General features: G+C 35.2%; 1 protein-coding gene and 1 non-coding gene across 3 annotated transcripts; one reads left to right on the top strand and one right to left on the bottom strand.

Moving 5' to 3' along the window:
* Window positions 1–9,614: 9,614 nt before the first annotated feature.
* LOC145571533 (shewanella-like protein phosphatase 1) lies at window positions 9,615–13,593 on the top strand. Of its 2 annotated transcripts, none has more exons than XM_081630568.1 (9): window positions 9,615–10,056; window positions 10,462–10,562; window positions 11,492–11,605; window positions 11,936–12,148; window positions 12,299–12,464; window positions 12,568–12,749; window positions 12,897–12,985; window positions 13,104–13,173; window positions 13,364–13,593. In XM_081630568.1, exons 1-9 carry the CDS (start codon window positions 9,837–9,839, stop codon window positions 13,448–13,450), a joined length of 1,242 nt encoding a protein of 413 aa, XP_081486694.1. In that variant the 5' UTR covers window positions 9,615–9,836; the 3' UTR covers window positions 13,451–13,593. The 2 variants fall into 2 exon arrangements, with proteins under 2 accessions (XP_081486694.1, XP_081486695.1); XM_081630569.1 differs by having other exon boundaries at window positions 9,618–10,056; window positions 12,329–12,464.
* A 6,148-nt stretch (window positions 13,594–19,741) lies between these two features.
* LOC145573587 (U6atac minor spliceosomal RNA) lies at window positions 19,742–19,870 on the bottom strand. The gene has a single exon (XR_014097571.1). It is a non-coding gene; the product is annotated as a U6atac minor spliceosomal RNA (small nuclear RNA).
* Window positions 19,871–20,526: the final 656 nt, after the last annotated feature.

The raw sequence follows: 20,526 nt of genomic DNA, 5'->3' as shown, positions 1-20,526 counted from the left end.
GTAACGTAGTAATGCATATGACGGTGTTCCCCTTTGTGGAATTTTCACTCCACAAAACCATAAAAGTTGAGAGGATCAAACTTACCAAATAAAGATCATTTTCTTTTAATTACTTTAATTAAGTTCTATATAATTTATAATTAAACGTTGGTTGGACAAAACTATGGTTACATCATTAACAAAAATTTTTGCTCTTTAACCTCCCAACATCACTACGTGATTTATACTTTATGGAGTCTTGTACTGTATTTTGTCAAAACATTCATCATTACTTTTTTACTTACAATTTTTCTTTATTAGTCGGCAAACCATTCATTTGAAAGTATATTTAATTATTATTAAACCCTACGACGTACTCATATTATTCGCCTCAAATCTTTTATATTCTTGTCTAAATCTTTGACTCTAGGTATTGCTTCGTATAATTTATTTTTGAAATAAAGGTAATGAAAACGAAAAACATTAGAAGACCCTTGTTACAAAGGAAATTTAATGTGAAAATAACTCATATTAATTGTATACGGATTACAGACTATATATCATCAACTCATTCCTTTAATTTTTTACGCCTCTACATGTATAATTTTATCGATGATATATTTTTAAAAAATTTACTCTTACATGCCCCACAAAACAACCCCACTTGCTAGGAAATTCTCTATAATTCTATATCTAATAGCTTAAGTTTTCAATGATTCAATTCTAATAGCGTCGTTGATATTAAATTATGTTTGGTATCCTCTTACTCCCTCCGTCCCTAAATAATAGTTTCTTATTGATAAATTTTAGTTCCAAAATGTTCACCCCATTTGCTTTTTCCAACAACCATTAATATTAATTTTTTTACCAAAATTCCCTCCAATTTGCAACAATATTTGTGCAAATTTAACTTTCCCATGTAAATTTACTTTTATTACTTTCTCTCTCTACTTTTTTGAATACACAATGTCAATTTACCTTTTCAATGTATTTTTACTATTCTTATTTGTGTATATTAATTCCCGTGAAAAATGCCCATAAAGGACTATCAAAAAGGGACGGAGGAAGTAATTAATACTAAAATACTTCATTATTGTTATTAAACTGGCATCATCTAAACACAAATTAATACCAATAGACATTATTATAGTCATTAAAGACTCAAGCTATTGGAGTAAAAGCTAAGAAATCTTCCCACTTATAAGTCACTAACTAGTCATTTCCTTACAAAGGAAAAGTCACTAGTCGTTTTTTTTGACAACAAAGTCACTAGTCGTTACTCATTAATTGACTCAATTTTATGTTTTTGTATTTTTTTACTTAAAAAATGAAATATAAAAAACTACGAAGTACTTTGAATTAAGGAATGAAGATATAGTATGGAATATAAAAATCTTTTTGATAACACATACAATCATTTCAAGTATTTGCTTGATCTAGGAGATATGGTACTTAATATTTTTGGAGTCAAACCTCAAAAGTTTGTGAAACAAGTCAATAAGGTCATTGGAGGATGTATCTCTTGAAATAGTTGATTAATAACTTTTTGACTTAATAATAAGATCTGAAAATGACAATATTTTTCCAAGTTAGTGTTAGTTATATATCTAAATCATTATTATATGACAAATTAACAAGGTGTCTTATGATTAACTGGCTTTTCTTGCCGACTTAAGGTCAGCCTAACCAAGAGTCCAAGAGTATGAATGTATCACACTTAGATCATTTTTCTAATTTTATTTTATGATAGTTTGAAGAATCTTTTTGTAGTGACAGATTATTCGAGAATAACCTTCAATGAGAACAATTAAATAGGTACGGATCGGATTATTAGCCAAATTTTTATTTTATAACCAAATACTACTCCACAATGCACATTATATGCTTAGGGCACTTGGTCCAATTAGGTTGTTTTTGTACTATAAGTTCCTAATGTTCTTTCTCCGATGGTCAAACTGTAAAACACTAATTGTTTTTACTAGTAGTAATTTATATGTTAAAGATGCAAATATATAGTTATGTTTATTATATTTGTATAAACTTCTCTTTAAAAAAATTATATAAAACTTTTAATAGTGTTGATTTAATCAATGTGAGACAACTCACTTGTGAGTGAGTTTACTCATACTATATTTTCAACTTGTTTAATTTTGTGCTCAAACGAAGGTGTACATCAAATACATGTATTTATTCCCTTAACAAGCCCGATTGCATCAAATATATGTACTATTAGCCCTTCTTTGAAATGCTTAATCATTCCTTCATAATTCATAGTCATGATTTATCAATAATGCATGTCTAGCAAAAATAATATAGAAAAGACATATAATTAAAAATATCTTAACTGCTTGTTTTAATAGATACTCATACATAAATAATTTTCACACTCGAGCAATACAAAGGCCTATGCAGGGGCGGTTTTGGCCCGGTGCGAGGTGGTCGACGGAACAGGGCCCCCAAATTTAAGGGGCCCCAAAATCTGGATATATACATTTTTTGTTCTTTAGAGTTATGTATATGAATGGTTGGAGTAGTGGTGAGTGTAAGTTATAGTTTTCTTGACATCACAAGTTCGAGTCTCTTCCTCAACACTTTTTTTTTTTTAAAAAAAAACCTTTATAAATTCATTCACCTCAAACTCTCCGCCCACAATTTCGGTAATCAGCTACATCATAATTACCTTTTCCATTCTTAAACCTTTCATATTCAATTCCAATTTAATTTCCCTCCTTCAATTATTCAATTTTCCTTTTCTAATTTCTACAATATCTTTCAATTACCAAGATTAATACGTAGTACTAACAGTTTTTATCTTTAATTTTTCAATTTTTATCAATTAATCTACAAAAATCCTTTATCTTCCAAATTCATTTCACTCTTATTAATTTTTATTTCTAATAGAAAAATATTCAATTTGTTTTACGAGTATTACGAGGGCCTCATTTTTGAGAAGTTGCACAGGGCCTCTAACGCGTTGCGCCATTGTAGCCCCGACACTGGGCCTATGATAACCTAGATGAACAAAGACTTGACAATATAGACATCAACCCATACATTAGCTTACCTAGGATGTATATACTTGGCGATGATGGCACAAATTTGGTCTTTTTGTAGTAACAAAGGTAAACTCGAATACTCGATGGTAACACACAAGTCTGATGTACGCTCTGCATACATTATTTAGACTGATGATATATAATGAATCTAGTGAATAATTTCAAAAATACAAATGATCGACATATTTTCTTGCACGCCTATTACTTCAATTAGTATGAATTTAGATATCGAATTAACCTCTTGATTATATACAATTTTTTTTTTAAGAGAAACAGAAGCATATATTACGTGGATCTTCTACATTCCACAGCCAACGAAAACCATGAGCATAAGAAGTTACATCTCACCAACGAAGGTGGAGGATGTACTGGGAAGTAACCTCATTCATATCCCCAACCAAAAGCCAAGGAGTAGAAGAGGGTGGAGGATTGCTTTGTAAGGAGTTCCAAAATGCATGTCTCTGAGTAGCTACACTGGGTGCATGCATACCAGTGATAAGCACTTCAGGTTGATGATTGTGAAACTTGAACAAAGAGTGAAACTTCTCCTCAGAATCAGTATATAACAGCAAATTAAGGGTTGATTTCCAAAAAACACAAATACCCCCTTTCAACCCAACAGAAGGTATGACCCTATGATCATAAAACCCTAGCTTTGGGTCTGAACTGAACTGAACTTATTAGAACTGAACTGAACTGAACTTATTAGAGCTGAACTGAACTGAACTTAGAGCTGAACTGAACTGAACTGAACTTTATTAGAGCTGAACTAAACTGAACTGAACTGAACTTTATTGGAGCTGAACTAAACTGAACTGAACTGAACTTTATTAGAGCTGAACTAAACTGAACTGAACTTATTAGAGCTGAACTGAACTGAACTGAATATTTTATAAGAGAAGAAAATTAGGAGCTGAACTGAACTGAACTTATTAGAGTTGAACTGAACTGAATTTATTAGAGCTGAATTGAACTGAATTGAAAATAATTATATGAGAACAGGCCCTTCATCTTCAAATCTGAAGCTTTGCCAGACCCACACTTAGTTTCAAGTAAGATTAAAATATCTGGCTTGTGATTATTAACTAAATCCCATGCATGAGGCAAAAAATCATCATTATTCACCCCCCTCACATTCCAAACAATCTACTTCATTTTAATTAAAGGTAAGGGTTTTTGGAGAGATAATCTAGGAATATCATGAGGGAGGGCATTCTGAGGGAGAAAGAACTCCTCCCAATCCCTCCAATGAGTCTAATGACCTAACCCATGTACATTCTCTCTCATTCTAATTCTCTCCCCTACCCTGCTATTCAAGAGATTAATGATGATGAAAGCACCCTCTTATCTTCTATTCCCGATCTGGCTGAAGTCAAGTCAAATTTGTTTCATATGGATCCAATTAAAAGTCCTGGTCCTGATGTTTTGCAGCCTCTTTTCTTTCAGAAGTTTTGGGATGAAATAGGAACTCACATTCATGTTTTCATTTCACAAATTTTTAGAGAATGTTGCATTCTAAGTGATGTTAATCATTCTTACATTTCTTTGATTCCAAAAAAGGATAATCCCATGTCTATGTCTGATTTCAGACCTATAGGATTATGTAACACAATTTACAAACTTGTTACCAAAATCCTTTCCTCTAGATTTAGGAGTATGTTTCCTAGAATCATCATCCCCTTGCAATCTAGTTTCATCAAAGGAAAATGCATGGAAGATAACATTATCCTTATTAAGGAGGTTGCACATTTATTTCATAAATGTAAGAAGGGTAAGAATGTCATGGCCCTAAAGTTAGACTTGACAAAAGCTTGTGATTGTTTGGAATGGTCTTTCATTCAAGATACTCTTCAGCATCATAAGTTTCCCCAAGCAACAATTGATTTGATCATGCATTGCATTACCTCTACTTCTATTTCAGTTTTATGGAATGGTGAGGTAACTGAAAGTTTTAAACCTTCTAGAGGCATAAGACAAGGAGATCCTCTTTCCTCTTACATTTTTGTCCTATGTATGGAAAGACTTTCCTTGTTAATTAAAGATAGTGTTGGTAAAGGGAAGTGGAAGCCTCTTAAAATTTCCAAAAACTATGGAGATTATATACAGAATAGTTATTAAAGATTGATTCTTTTTATGCTAAAACACAATAACATTTCAAAAATAATGATAGGTAAAATGACCATTATACCCCTATTGTAGTCACTAGAAGCATTGTTGACAACAATGATTAAAATGATGGGTCACACACTACACACATATAGTTTGGAAGAAACCAAGTAACCAACCAAAAAATATTGTTGTGGAGGGGTCATATTCTAATCTACTAGTAATTTTTCTATAGTACTACTAAATACACTATGTTACTACGTGGGGGTGTTGGGGGGGAAGAAAGCTAAGGTAGCTCTGACTCATAGGAATTGGAATGCCTCGGCACTTGGACCCCTCATTAGCTCTCTAACCAATCAATGACCATTTTTTTTTTCATCCCAATTTTTCTCCTCTCTTTCTTTCAATTCCTTCAACTATATACAGATACATCAGTCTGCCATAAAATGTAAGATTCAACATTGAATATCTATTGATGCAGATCATGCAGTATGTCATATGCTGCAGGGATAAAAAAAATATAATTGTGACTGACCCTAAAGTTTTAGGACAGTTCTTACTTCTTATTAGAGGACCCCCACCACCCAAAAAACATAAAAATTTTGACCCACACCCTTAATTATTAAGGACTATCACAAGATTGATCACAACCTTCTTAGACTCTAAATGAGTTTGGTTTCGTGTTCCCTTTACATTGGAATTGGTTGTTTTTACCATAAGGAGAAGGGGTCAAATGGGTTGGAGTCGTTGCAGATTAACCTAGTTCAGCTTTGCAAGTGTTCTTTAGTGTTTACGGTATAATTAAGCGTACATGTTGTGTACGCAGGTTGGTGGACATTTAGATTATTTAAATTACAGGCTCTCCAACTAAATGAACAAGTATACTGTAAACTCAAGTATAAATGTATGTACAAGTATGTTGTCACACTTGTCACAAATGAGAAGAGAAAGAATATAGATTTTCCATCCCTAGCTATTTGAATAATTAAATGTTTGACCTCGTCAGCTCGAGTGGTAAGGTTAAACTCTAACTACTAGCTACAAAGTACCAACCAAGCAATATATTATACAGTTTTTTTTTTTTTTTTTTTTTTTGTTCATCAACTCCTGAGTATTAGCAGAATAGCAGATGCTTTTGACTATTTTGTGAAGATGAGTTTGTTCCGAAAAAGATAGTCATAGCGTTTGCCACATATTTTGGACCCATACTATTATATTTTGTTTTGTGCAGCTTTTTCTCTTACAACTATTCTCTGAAGATGAATATGTGACTCCTGACTTACTGAGCAACTAGCAGTGATTCTTGAATTTTGCTGTTGGAATTTCTATGTGCAACATATGATGGCTTAATTATCTTAACAATTTCATTCACTTTCAATGGAGATTCACTTCTTTTATATCTACACAGTTATTATCAAATCTATCATGTTAGAGATAATTACATTTTCTTTTTATGACATTTACGTACTTAAATTAAATTATTTATATTGATAAAAAAAAAATTGCTTTTACTTATTTAAACTCATGAAAGTACACATTAAACCAAATATGGACTATAAAGGCCTGTTCTGATTTACTGAAAACAACTGAACTAAACTGAACTGAGCTGAGTTGAGATGAATTGTTTAAGGAAATTAGGAATTGAACTGCACTAAACTGAAATTAAGCTGAAAGGGCTTGTTCTCTTCAGCTTAATTTCAGTTCGGTTCAGCTTCAATCAATTCAGTTTAGTTTAGTTCTTAATTTCCTTATCTCATAAAATATTCATTTCAGTTCAGTTTAGTACATTTCAGCTCTAATCAGTTCAGTCAGCTTCAATCAGTTCAATTCAGCTCAATAAATCAGAACAGACCCTAAATATAGATGATCAAAATTTTTATATTAAACTTTGATCAAGTGAATGTTATATTTAGACAGTAGCTCCAAATTTTTTTTAATTGAAAAAAAAGAAAAAAAAACTACCATTAAAAAGGAAATAAATCATGGTCCACTCATTATATATTTATGTTCTCTTCATGTTACTTGTTCACCCACTAGTATACACATAACGTTAGAAGCGGATCACTTGAGAATTTGTGATAATTGGTGCAATGGTGCTACTGTTCAACTTCTAATTATAACATGCGACTCTCATTTTCGGATCTTCAATGTTGAATTAATTGTTGATTGGTTGACCATATTAACTTTTTTTCAATCAAGATCATCACTATTCGCTCAATTAAACCATTTTTTTTTTAATTAGGTGATAAATAATTTCATACAAGCTAAGTAAATAAAAAAAACGAAGATTCTTTAGAACGGATCAAATTTCGACAAATTTAATAGCTAGGGTGTACTTGTGGAAGTACTAGGTAATATAGCATGTGAAACTTTGGCTCATGAATGACAATGCATGAACAAAATTCCAAAAGTCATTTAAAAAAAAAACAGATTCACTAGTATGAACCAAATCCTCTAGCATAAAATTAGTAGTATTCGACCCTGTCCTTCATAAACTTGCGGGAAACCGAAATGGATAGCATTTTAATTAATTGACATGCCAAAATTTGATGTGACTCTTATTTGAGCTACTAATGTCAATCACATGATACAAATATACTTCGTACAATTTATGATTTTGAAACTGGGGTGGTTGCACTATTAGCATACTAAGAAAACGAATGCCTTTTGTGCTAGAATAATTGGAAACTTGGAAGGACTTGTAGTCTTGTACATAATTTAGGGGACGTTTGGTTCAAACAATGGTATGAGTTTGGAATGAGGAATAGTGGTACAGAGTTGGAATTTGATACTTGATTTCATGTGTTTGATTTTTATCTGGAAATGATAATTTTCCTTTTAATTTTAAACCTAAAGGTATGGGTATGAGCCATACCTACCTTCCCTCTTGGGTTTCAAAAACCCATACCTTGGGTTTTTGAGGTATGGATTTAAAAAATGAAATTTCTAGAAACAAATACAAGGTATGGGTTTTGGATTTTGGTCATTACAATCCCATACCTTATACCTAATGTGCTTGAACCAAACACCCCCTTAATAAGTTTCGTTGAATGAAAGGTACACTAAAAGTAAGATTATATGATTTCACGAGAAGTTTCTAATCCTACAAGACTAGATTAAGACGGAGATGCACAAAATATTGGAATAATTGCACGGTAATCTGTATAAATTTGACCGATATGGATTGAAGTTGAGTTCCTTGCAACCATTGTGTCTCACAAAGTATTGGTCTCATGGTAAATTTGCAATTTCTCATTCAGATCCTCAACTACCTAATTTTGTGTCATTTTTCACACTAATCTTATTTAAAAATATTATACTACGTAAAAATAATAAAAGCAAAAGTTCTGACTATACGAAGTATTGTTTGATTTTTCATTACCTTTTCCTTAACCCTTAAAACTTGGCTATTATAATTTCGATTAGAGTAGTAGCAATGCAGTTTCAGTTTGTGCATATATCAATGGGCTGGCCCAATTTTAAAGAGGATACGAAGGAGATAGTGAGACTATTGGTCTATCATCTAAAAGGCCCAATAATGGCCCAAAGAAAGGCCCAATTAGATAGCAGATGGATATTGGACTTGCGTTGACTAAAAAAAAAATCCAAGTGGAACAAATGGCCAATAGAATGTTGAAGCTGAGATAACTCATGTATGATGATAATTTTTGCTAAACACGTGTGGCTCACATAAATTGACAATCTTTAGTGATTTATATTATCACAATTTATTATTGTCAAATTTATAGAGTAAAACTTTACAAACTCTATTCCCAGATATTAAATCATATTTTTAGTCAAAGAATTTAATTCTTAAACTTTACGAGTAATTCATAAGTTCATAACCTATTTTCATGAATACAAATTAATATTCTGTGTAAAAAAAGTGATTTATAAAAATTTTGAGTAAACAAAGTAAAAGCATAAAAATGTATAGATTTCTTTCTTTTATTGTGTTTTTTGAGAGAGAAAACAATAAAGAAGGTAAAAATATAAAATACACATTAATGTTTATAGTTACATAGTTAAAAGTTGAGCCGAATAGTTTAATTGATATCTACAAGCTTAAAATATATGATCAATATTTTGTAAAGATAAGGTAGAATCTAATTTTGTTACTTCATATATCATTTGCATTTCAATCTTTGTGTGGCCGGGTTACTTGTAAGGATTAGTTATTCAGGGGTTACTTAATCAGTCAATGGTTACTTGTTTAAGAGTTATTTAAGGCTTGTTTACATTTACCGAGCTAAACTAAATTGAACTAATTGGAACTGAACTGAACTGAATTGAACTAAAGTGAACTGAAATTAAACTGAAGTAAACAAGCCCTTAGTCGGCCAGGACTTACTTACAAGGGTTACTTATAAGTTATAACCCCGACCATATGGTATGGTCAGATACTCAGACGTATATAAAGAAGCTAATCACTAAACGCACTACATGACCTATTATTAAGCTAAAACGACTATAAGTCGGGAACAACTCTTTTTTTTTCTTTCAAGGGGGAACAACTCTCTTATCAACTGATTCAGTTTTTTTTTATTGATAGTTAGTTAATTTACTTTTAAAACGGAATATAAGAACAAAAGGATGTGCTAAACCTTAATAATTCCTGGTTTGTGTCCTGTAAATTAGCTAACAGTAGCAGTGAGCCAGTGATATGTGGAGTAAACTGAAGAACACCAAACTTCAATGGCTTCTCTATCTCTTTGTTTAAAACCATACAGATTTTTTCCCATCAAATTTTCTCTCTCTCAAAATTTTAAAACCCCAGAAAATTACAATAACATAATCAATTATAGTAATAATGACCCTATTAATTTCAATGTTAAAGGTAAAGATTTGAAGCCCATAATTATCACCGGCAATCCTCCCACTTTCATCTCTGCTCCTGATCGTCGAATTGTCGCCGGTTCGTTTTCTCTCTCTTATTTGTTTTTTGCAATTTTATTTCATAATTTTTTGCTATAATTATTTGATTTTTGAGATGATTTTTGGGTATATTTTGTAAAATTATGATAATTGGCTAGTGGGTTTTTTTTTTTTTTTTTTTTTTTTATTTAAATTTTTTATTAGTATTATTTTTTTTTTATTGTAAAGTGGGAATTTGTGGGAAAATTCTGAATTTTTAAGAGGATGCATATAATTATATGGTTAAAAATTCTGTAAAAAAAGTGTTTAACATTGGAAATGATTACAGATTAGGAGCTTAGTTGTATACTTGTATGTGATAGTTATTTCTTGTTAAAAGTGGTAAAATGATTTTAAGTTTGAAGCTTTAATTTTTGTTGTCATTGAAATCTTGTGAATTGTGTAGTGGGGGATTTGCATGGAGATTTGTCTAAGGCAAGATGGGCGCTCAACATGGCCGGAGTCTTGAGTTCAGATGGTCGAGACATGTGGACTGGCGGCGAGACGGTATGCTCTAATACCGCGTCCTTGTTTGTATAATTCCATGGGAGACGATGGATTGATGGATAATCATGATGAATTGTAATATGTGAATATCTATATGTTACACCTTTCTAGATTTATAATACAATAGTTTTTCATCCAATTTAAAAAAAAAAAAAAAAAAAAAAAAAAACACAATAGTTTTCCATACAAACAGTTTGTGTCCTTGTAATTGCCTTCCAGTTGCAAGGATTGATATTGTCACTGCCAATTTACGGTGTTTCCAGCATTGTGATCAAGGCATGAAGGCGTGTCTTAGTTATTAGTGTTGAGTGTTGATTCATTTGTCTAGTGGTTATCTGATTCAGACTCATTGATTGTTGGTTCATCTGTCTAGTGTTTACGCTGCCATTATATGTACATCTGCATCTATACCTATGTCAGCGAATTGAGTACTTGATATGGTTGGTTAGGAAGAGTATTGGGAATGTTGTTTCTGACATTGTGTATATATAATAGATTTGTTAATTGTTCAATTAGTGTTAATCGTTGATTGTTAATTCATCTGTCTAGTGTTTACACAGCTATTATATGTACTTGCATCTTTTCAGTGCAAGATAATGTGATAAGTATCTATACTTATGTCAGAGTTGAGTACTTGATATGGTTGGATAGGAAGAGTTTTGGGAATGTTGTTTCTGACATTGTGTATATATACGATAGATTTGTTAATTGTTCAACCTTTACGCGACTTCTTGATTTGTGTGAGAGGCAGCTTAGCAGCATATGTGTTGTAGGGAAGTGCCTTACACATCTAGCCCAAATGAAGGCGTTAAAATGGGCTTTGTGCTCCAAGTTACAGTATAATTTATATATTGTAATTTGATGGTCTGGGAAGCCCAATTTTGAGTCTAAATGGGTCACTTATACTAGCTTTGCTTATCATGAAATAGGTGTTGATACAGCTTGGAGATATACTTGATCGAGGGGAGGATGAAATAGCTATCTTGTCATTGTTGCGGTCTCTTGATATTCAGGCGAGAGTGGAAGGAGGAGCTGTCTTCCAGGTATGTGTGTGTGTTTGGATGTGACTGTTGATTTATAAGCCATGGTGTCATGGTGATATGTTTATTTATCTTTGTTTATTAGTGAGATCATGAAATGTCCTTCTGATGTTAAAACCAACCTTTTATGACCTTCATATACCTCTATTTTTTTTTTTTTTTTTTTTTTTTTTTTTTTTTTTTTTTTTTATCATTGTTCACCCTCATACAACATGAATTCCTAGCTTCCCTCTTTTTCCTGCTTTGAAGATGCCATTGTTACAGGTTTAGCCAGTTCATAAATTGATTTTGTTATAATTATTTTGTTGAAACCTTTCTTTATTCCTTGAATAGGTCAATGGAAATCACGAAACCATGAACATAGAAGGTGATTATAGATACGTTGATTCTGGGGGATTTGAAGAGTGCATGGATTTCCTAGAGTACCTGAATGAGTGTAATCACAATTGGGATGAAGCTTTTATTGGTTGGAATGCTGTTTCAGAGAGACGGAAAGAAGATCGTCAAAAATACCAAAATAACTTTGATCCATGGAGTCTAATTAAGGTATTGGGACTTTTTGTTCTGCTTGATATTACAAATCAATTCCCACTTTGTTATGCTAATGCATCTATTATTTGCCGAGTTTGGCATTTCTGATGAAGTTTCAGCAGGCAGTCTCATGGTCTTTATTCATGCTGTGTTTTTTGACGATAGTCTTGTAATAATACACATGTATTAGGACAGAAGCAGAGAGGAATTATTGCCCGGTCAGTCCTCCTTCAACCAGGAGGCCGACTTGCTCGTGAATTAGCACGGCATCCCATTGTCCTTAAAGTTAATGATTGGGTCTTTTGTCATGGAGGACTTCTTCCTCACCATGGTGCGTACTATGAACTCATCCTTTAAATGCTTTTGTTTTGGCGGTTTTTTTAAAGTTTTGATGTTTGACTCTCAACTCATTTAAAAAGAATTTGGTTATTTAGTTGGTTATGGCATAGAGAGGATGAACAAAGAGGTTTCCCATTGGATGAGAGTGGAGCATGACAATGATGAAGATACTACATCCCCTCTTCCTTTCATTGCCACCAGGGGATATGATAGTGTTGTTTGGAATCGCTTATACTCAAGAGATACTTCAGATTTGGCTGACTATGAAATAAACCAGGCAAGAATTTTCTGCTTTCTAAGTTGCATGTATAGATATGTTCAAAACTTCCCTGTTTTATCAAAACCCAAGAATGATGCAGATACCTTCCGGAAATTGAATGCAGCATTCCGATTAACATTTTTTTTTTTTTTTTTTGGTTTTAAGATACATGAAATGCTTGAAGAAACTTTACGGGCTCTTGGTGCTAAAGCAATGGTGGTGGGTCATACCCCTCAGATTGATGGGGTGAATTGGTATGTGCTTAAATTGATAGCATGCAGTATACCTGGGGTGGCTTCCTAATTATATTGCACAGTTGTAATGCCTTCATGAACTCACTCTCAAAATTTCATATATTGTATGGATTTGTAGTGAATACAATTGTAGCATATGGCGCGTTGATGTAGGAATGTCTAGTGGAGTTCTTAATTCAAGACCAGAGGTAAAGTTTCTACTTTGTAGCTTTGTGCTAAAAAAAAAAAAATCGCGAAAGTTCAAATAATAACTCCTTGTGTTCATTGGAAATCTTAGTCTATTTTTTTGGATATATTTGGGTTAGGATTTAGGTTCCATTTTTTTAAGTGTTTGTGTAGTTTTTTTTAGGGTGTCTTACATGTCAATATTTCTGTTAGGTTTTGGAAATCAACGGCGACAAAGCAAGAGCAATTAGAAGCCATGGTGATGCGTCCAATGAATTACAGGTTCTCAGCTACTTATAAAACAAAAGAAAAAGTAACTGGGATGGAAGCAATATGATTAATTTGGCCAATCTTGTAAATATTGAGCCAATATGTTTGTTTGTTGATAATAATGGTTGTGTGTTTATTGCTCATTTCATTAAAAGATCACAATTTTGTTGCTATGTTGATTGTTTTTTTTTTTTGATGCAAACGGTGGGTCAAGCCCAATTTATTAAAAGCAACAGGAATTAAGCAACAAGTCGTGGCCAAGCAACACCGACCACATCCTCCCTAAGAAGATTATTTATCTCGACCGGAGGCGAGTCGAAATAAATCACCCTCTCTTCGTGGATGACTCCCAAATTGGCAAGTCGATCCGCTACTCTATTCCCCTCCCTAAAACAATGAACCAAGCTAAAACAATTACAAAAAATTTTAATTAAACTACGGCAAGCAGTGAGAATGTGAACACATTCTCCTCCTTGAATTGCAACATTGCAAATAGCCTCCAAACAAGCCTTGTTGTCCATCTGCAGAATTAGCTTGGTTATGCCTAGTCCTGCTGCCATATTCAATCCTATCTCAGCTGCCATAAGCTCTGCCTTGTAAGAGTTGCATATACCGAAGTTTGCTGTGAAGCATCGAACGAACCTGCCACTGCTATCACGCAATACTCCTCCCCCACCAGGAGTACCCTTGGCAGCCCCATCAGTGTTAAGACACACCCAATCCATAGGGGGAGCCATCCAACGAATAAGAACTTCACTTTTTTGTTGCTTGCTGCTGCTGCGAGAGTGCAAAGGATTGCTGCTATTAAGTGCTTTCCAAGTGGCTTCAGTTTGGGACCTTATAAAGGTACCCATGTCAACAGGAATGTTAGTAGAACTACCATGTTCTTGACAGTTTCTCCATCTCCAGATCCACCACAAAGCTGTAGCAAAGCAAGTAGGCCACTTTTCAGAATGAATAAGTTCTTCTCCTTTCAAGTTTCTGATGAGCCAGTGTTGTAAATTCCCAGTGAAAAAAGAGGGATACAGGGCAGTCCCTCCAACACTAGCCCAAATACTCCTAGCAGAAGGGCAATCTCGAAGCAAATGTAAGAGAGTTTCGTCTGCATCTTGATTACATTGATTGCATCTTGGGTCATCAGTGAGATGCCTAAGTTTTTTGTTAGCATTGCTTAGGACTCGATCATGTAATAACAGCCACAAAAAGACCCTAATACGTTGTTGTACAGGGGCATGCCAAGCTAAGTCCCACTTATTGTCAGTAGGCTGCAATTCTTCTTCTGTCATAATGCGTACAGCGTATTTAATTGAGAATTTCCCAGACTTAGAGCCTTTCCAGTACCTAAGATCACCTAGATTCGGATCTACAACCACCTTATGACTTGAAATTTTTTTCAAAATTGTAGCAGGGAGGATGTCAGCAATGAGATCCCATCTCCAACCCGAGTTTGCATCCCAAAGTTCTTCAACAATTGCTCCTTCTATAGCAACTGGAATAGGCCCAATCGCCACTTCCCTAAGAGGAACATCACTCACCCAACAATGATCCCAAAAAAGAGTTGAACGCCCATTACCAATAGCCACTGCCGAGCCTTTCTTCAGCCAAGTAACATTGTCAGTGATCCCACGCCAAACATTAGACATATTTTGCGTTGGAACGAACATATCAATATCGCACCTACCTTTGCAATACTTGTGACGAAGCACCCTAGACCATAGAGCGTTTGGTTCCGTGAGAACTCTCCAACCAAGCTTTGTAAGAAAAGCGGAATTGGATTGTCTTGCAGAACGGATGCCAATCCCTCCTTTCTCACGGGGTAATTGTAAAGTCTCCCATGAAAGAAGATGGATACGGTTTTTTTCCTCATCCCCTCCCCAAATAAATCTACGAGCTTTTTGATCAATACTATCACATATAGAACGAGGGATTTTTGCAGATTGCATTGAATAATTAGCCATAGTTGAAACCGTAGATTTGGCTAAGGTAATGCGACCAGCAAGGGATAAATACTTGGTCTTCCATCCAGTCAATCTCCTATCAATCTTCTCACACAAATGAGCAAAGGTCTGCTTAGTGACTCTACTTGTTAATGTCGGCATCCCTAAGTAAAGCCCAAGGTCCTCCGTAACCTCCATGCCAAGATCCCCACTTATACTGTTCTGCTTTTCAGCACTGATGTTGTGAGAAAAAAATACTCGAGATTTTGACAAGCTAACCCTTTGCCCCGAGGCTGTACAGAAACGGTCGAGACATTTCTTGATAATCACTGCTTGCTCAGATGAGGCTTCAGCAAATAAAATTAGATCGTCCGCAAAAAATAAGTTTGATAATTGCGGCCCTCCTCTGCTTGCATAAATTGGTTTCCATTGTTTAGCCACAATAGACTCCTCGATCACTTGGTTCAATCTCTCCATGCACATTACGAAAAGATAGGGAGATAAAGGATCTCCCTGCCTTATGCCACGAGAAGGAAGAAAAGCATCGGTTTTTTCCCCATTCCATAATACACTCATAGATGGGGAGCAAACACATTCCATGATTACATTGATCAAATTGGGTGGGAAATTCATCTCCATCAAGGTATCTCGTATAAAAGACCACCTAAGACGATCATATGCTTTCTCAAAGTCGATCTTTATCGTCATATAACCTTTGCCACCCTGTTTTCTTTTCATAGTATGCAAAACTTCTTGTACAATTACTATATTATCAGTAATTTGGCGACCAGGAACGAAGCTAGATTGAGAGTTTGCAATTAATTTTGGCAGCAGGGGTTTAATCCGATTTACAATCGCTTTTGTGATGATTTTGTACGCGACATTGCAGAGCCCTATAGGCCTGAATTGGGCTGCTGTTTCGGGGTTATCAACCTTTGGAAGGAGCACAATATAGGTCTCATTCAAGGTAGCAGGCAGCCCCTTTCCTTCTAGCACAGCATGAACAAGAGCATATAGATTCGGAGCCACTGTGTTCCAATGCTTTTGGTAAAAAAGCGCTTGGAAACCGTCGGGACCAGGGGCTTTCAAGGCACCCATATTCTTTACCACGAACTCAATATCACAGTTGGTGAAAGGTCTGCAAAGAGAGTTCCACTCAGAAGTTGAAAATTCAGAAAAAACCCCTGAAGGTAAATCATGAGAACTACTCTCCCCTTCATCAGCATACAACTTCGTGAAGTAAGACACTACTTGGTTCTTAACTTGGTTTTGATCATGAATCCACTGACCCTCTTCATTCTTGATAGCCACTATCTTATTTCTCCATCTCCTAATCACTGTACTTAAGTGAAAGAATGTAGTATTCCTGTCTCCATGTTGTAACCAGTCAATTCTTGCTTTTTGATACCAAAGGAGCTCTTCCTGACTAAGAACCAAGTCAAGCTCCCTGCGAAGTTTAGCTTCAAGTTTCAAAAGACCTGACTTCCTCCCACTAGCAAGATCAGCTTGTATTCCCTCAATCCGAGCCATGAGAGATCTTTTTTCCCTGAAAATATTGTGGAAAACTTCTTTGTTCCACTCTTGCAAATCAGCAGATAACGACTTAAGCACAGCCATGAGAGGTTCCTCAGATTTCCACTTTGGGTCTAAAAAATCTGAGAATTTTTCGTGTGAAAGCCACACAGCTTGAAAACGAAAAGGGCGATTTATAGACTCTAATGGAGCAAAACCGTTAGAAGAAATAAGTAAAGGGCAATGGTCAGATTGAATTGCCGGCAAATGCTTAACTCTTGCTTTCTCAAATTTTAATCCCCATTCTGCATTACATAAAGTTCTGTCCAATCTAGCACTCTTCCTAGTTTCAATGGAATTACCACGCGCCCAAGTATGACCAGGACCCGAAAATTCAACCTCAATAAGTTGATTTTGTTCAACCCAATGGTTAAACCTTTCACTCCTCCTCGTTGTATCAGGACAACTAGAGTTCCTCTCCCAACCATAACGAGTGTCGTTAAAATCCCCAGCCAAAAGCCACGGTTTATTGTTATTTTTGGCAAAGTCCGAGAGTTTACTCCAAAGCTCATGCCTTTTCGAGGGGTCAGGGCTTGCATAAACTGTAGTCAAGTACCACGGCTCTTCCCCCCTTCTAGTGATTAGCATAGTAATGTATTGATTATGTTTGACCATAGGATCAATAGAGACCGCCTCCGGCTTCCAATACACCCAAATGCCTCCACTAAAACCTTGAGCATCAACACGCGTGTGTCCATTGTAACCTAGCATCGAGGCTACTTTTTGAGCATGATCTCCTCCCATATGAGTCTCCACCAGAGCAAAGACTAAAGGTTTATTAATGCGAATAAGTTCTCGTAAAGCTACCAGAAACTCACGGCTACCCGCTCCTTGAACATTCCAGACCATACAAGTTATGGGGAATGTATTATTATCAGCTAGTTGTGTATTATTCATAGGGAACATGGAATTAGGAGCTATTGAATTATAAGCCTCAGAAATATGCTTAAAGGCTTGTCTAACCTTCCATGGTAACTGCAACGTTACCACCAGTTCCAGAGTCTCTGGCCTCGACACTGTCCATGAGTGTATCTCCATCTCGAGTTGATGGGTCAGGGGGCTCGCTATTCCCAAATACGGCTCCGTGGGAGTCGTTACGCAAATGATCTTCTCCGGAGGGATGCATAGAGTGACTGTATTCGGGAGAATTAGAGACATGAGTAAGGGAAACAGGGGGGTTGCTTGGGGAAATTGGCTTGTGAGAGAGATTCTGAGGTGGAATATGGTAAGCTTGGATGGCGGCTTGAGTTGTGCTTGAGTTTTCTTTGCCTTGCGTAATAAGGGAAGTATTCAATACTGGAGAGATACTTGACAGTTCATTAGTCCTATCTTGGAGAATATTTTTAGGAACAGAATTATCTTTTTTCCTATATTCCTTTCCTTGCTTCAAAATCCCTTGAAAATTCCCATTAGCAGAGGATTTGGATGTATTTTTGCCTAAATTGAAGGCAAAATATTTGGGTTGATTATTCTGTGATTGAGAAGATTTACCCAAATCAACTGTTTCCACATAATTCTCAATCATATCCAAATTTGAATCATCTTGAATATCTTCAGATTCCTTGTTTAACTCTACTTCCCCCTGATCATGCTCATTCAAAATTTTGAAACGAGATCCTCCTTTGTCAACAAGTTGACTTTGACCCTCCTGTTGACCTTTTCCTGGTGGTTGTCTCCCTCCTGATGGTTGTTTGACCACCCTTTTGCGAGGCGGTGGCTTCTTCACTAGCATCCAGTCCCCATAGTCCTGCACCTCCACAGTAGATTTGACCTGTTCTCGAGGAGTTGGCACCAATCCAGTCCCTGGATTATCACCATCAATAGCAGCCTCTTTCATTGGACACTTACCTCCTTGGTGGCCAATTTTTCCACAATCAAAACATATCATACGAAGGCCTTCATATTGAACTCTCCATATTTTCCCCTTGAGCCAGAATTTAGAAAGGAGAGGTTTAGAGAGATCAAGCTCAATACTAAGCCTTGTGAATTGACCCCTTTGAGCCATTGCATTGTTATTATCAATGCGGACTACCTTCCCTATCTGGCTTCCAATTTTATGCAAGACCTCCTTATCAAAATATTCAACAGCTAGGTGAGGTATACGAACCCAAGCTGTTAAGAACCGAATTGGAGAGTCATCCGGAATGAAATTAGGGATCCATTTACGAATGGTAAGATAATTATCATCTAGCATCCAAGGCCCTTGTGTGAGGACATGATTGTAATCTCCTAAGTTCGAGAAACGAGCAATGAAAAAATCATGACCAATATCAGTTAGAACTAAACCTCCTGATAACTCCCATTTCTTCTTCAGTCGTTTCATAAGAGACATGTAACCTATTTTGCTATCATACATTTTTATGATCAATGTATGTTGCCAAGGTTTGCGAATCCGTTTCTTTTCTTCTTTATACAGCAGGATAACAGGGCATTTGGGGTCATCCAATCCATCTGGAGGAGGTTCATCATCATCTGAAACATCCTCCTCATCCTCGTGACTTGCAGAATGGATATGGTTGCCATGAAGGTTGTTAGTGGCTACCATGTCTCGAAATGAGAAGGTTGCTTGAACATTGTGAATGTTCGATGAGTTTGGAAGCAGGGGAAATTCCTCTGAACGTGTTACCTCCTTACTAATGTTGTTATTTTCTTTATTGAAAATCAAATGGGTGATTTTCCGTTTGGGTTTTTTATTAGATCTAGTAATATGATCTTGTTCTTCAGGGGAAATGACAGGAATTTGTGATTTTTCCGCCATATTGAATTTCAAGCAAATTAAAGAAAAAAGATAAGATCGAGATGACAATATGACTTAAAAATTGGGTTATAAGATCCACCGAAGTGGGTAGCCTTAACCGGATGTGTATGTTACAGGAAAGCCCGAAGGCCATTCCCGATCCTGTCAGGGGAGATGCCAACCATCTCTCCTTTCTACGAACACAAAATTTGGACCATTTCTCGATTTGTGAGTTAATTGTGAATGTTGATTGTTGATGAACGAAAACAATTATACTATCACTTAATATAAATTGTCGTGGTTAACTCAACATATGCAAAATCCATCATCATAGCAAACAATATTATCACATACTTTCTCCGTTTTGTTTTTAGTTGACACAAATTAACTTTTACATTATTTACAAACTACAATTTGACTAGCTTTCGTGATTTATAGAAACATAGTCAAGTGGGATTCTGTTTGAATCATCTCAATATATATTTATTAATAGTCACTTTTAATAATTTACAATACCGAGAGTTAGAGATATTAATCGTTAAAATAGTGTGTTGGCAAGCGCGATAAAAGGAAGGTGTCAACTAAATTAAAACGGAGGTAGAATATAACATGAAAATATAATGTGGCAAACAAATCTAAATTACATAGTTCCTCCGTTTCTATTTATTTGATAAAAATCCCTAAAATGGAAATAATATAATGTGGATTCTAACATTTTAAGTTGTATTCCTCCGTCATTTGATCCTTAAATCTCTTCTCGTGACTCCAAATCTATGTATTTTACTACGTATTATTTCTTTCTTTTCACATTCTAATATCTAATTCTAAATGCAAACCATTCTTACGCCGTATAAAATTCT

The sequence above is a fragment of the Chenopodium album genome, chromosome 12 (assembly GCF_948465745.1).
Source record: "Chenopodium album chromosome 12, dcCheAlbu1.1, whole genome shotgun sequence".
Classification (NCBI taxonomy): Eukaryota; Viridiplantae; Streptophyta; class Magnoliopsida; order Caryophyllales; family Amaranthaceae; genus Chenopodium; species Chenopodium album.
The sequence above is the reverse complement of the archived record's forward strand: the minus strand, read 5'-3'. Positions and strand labels throughout refer to the sequence as shown.

Bases quoted from the DNA above. Each gene is read 5' to 3' on its own strand.
- LOC145571533 (XM_081630568.1), top strand. From the start codon at position 9,837: ATGGCTTCTCTATCTCTTTGTTTAAAACCATACAGATTTTTTCCCATC. The intron at 10,563-11,491 runs GTATGCTCTAAT...ATCATGAAATAG, and splicing joins TGTGGACTGGCGGCGAGACG to GTGTTGATACAGCTTGGAGA. The intron at 13,174-13,363 runs GTAAAGTTTCTA...TATTTCTGTTAG, and splicing joins TTCTTAATTCAAGACCAGAG to GTTTTGGAAATCAACGGCGA.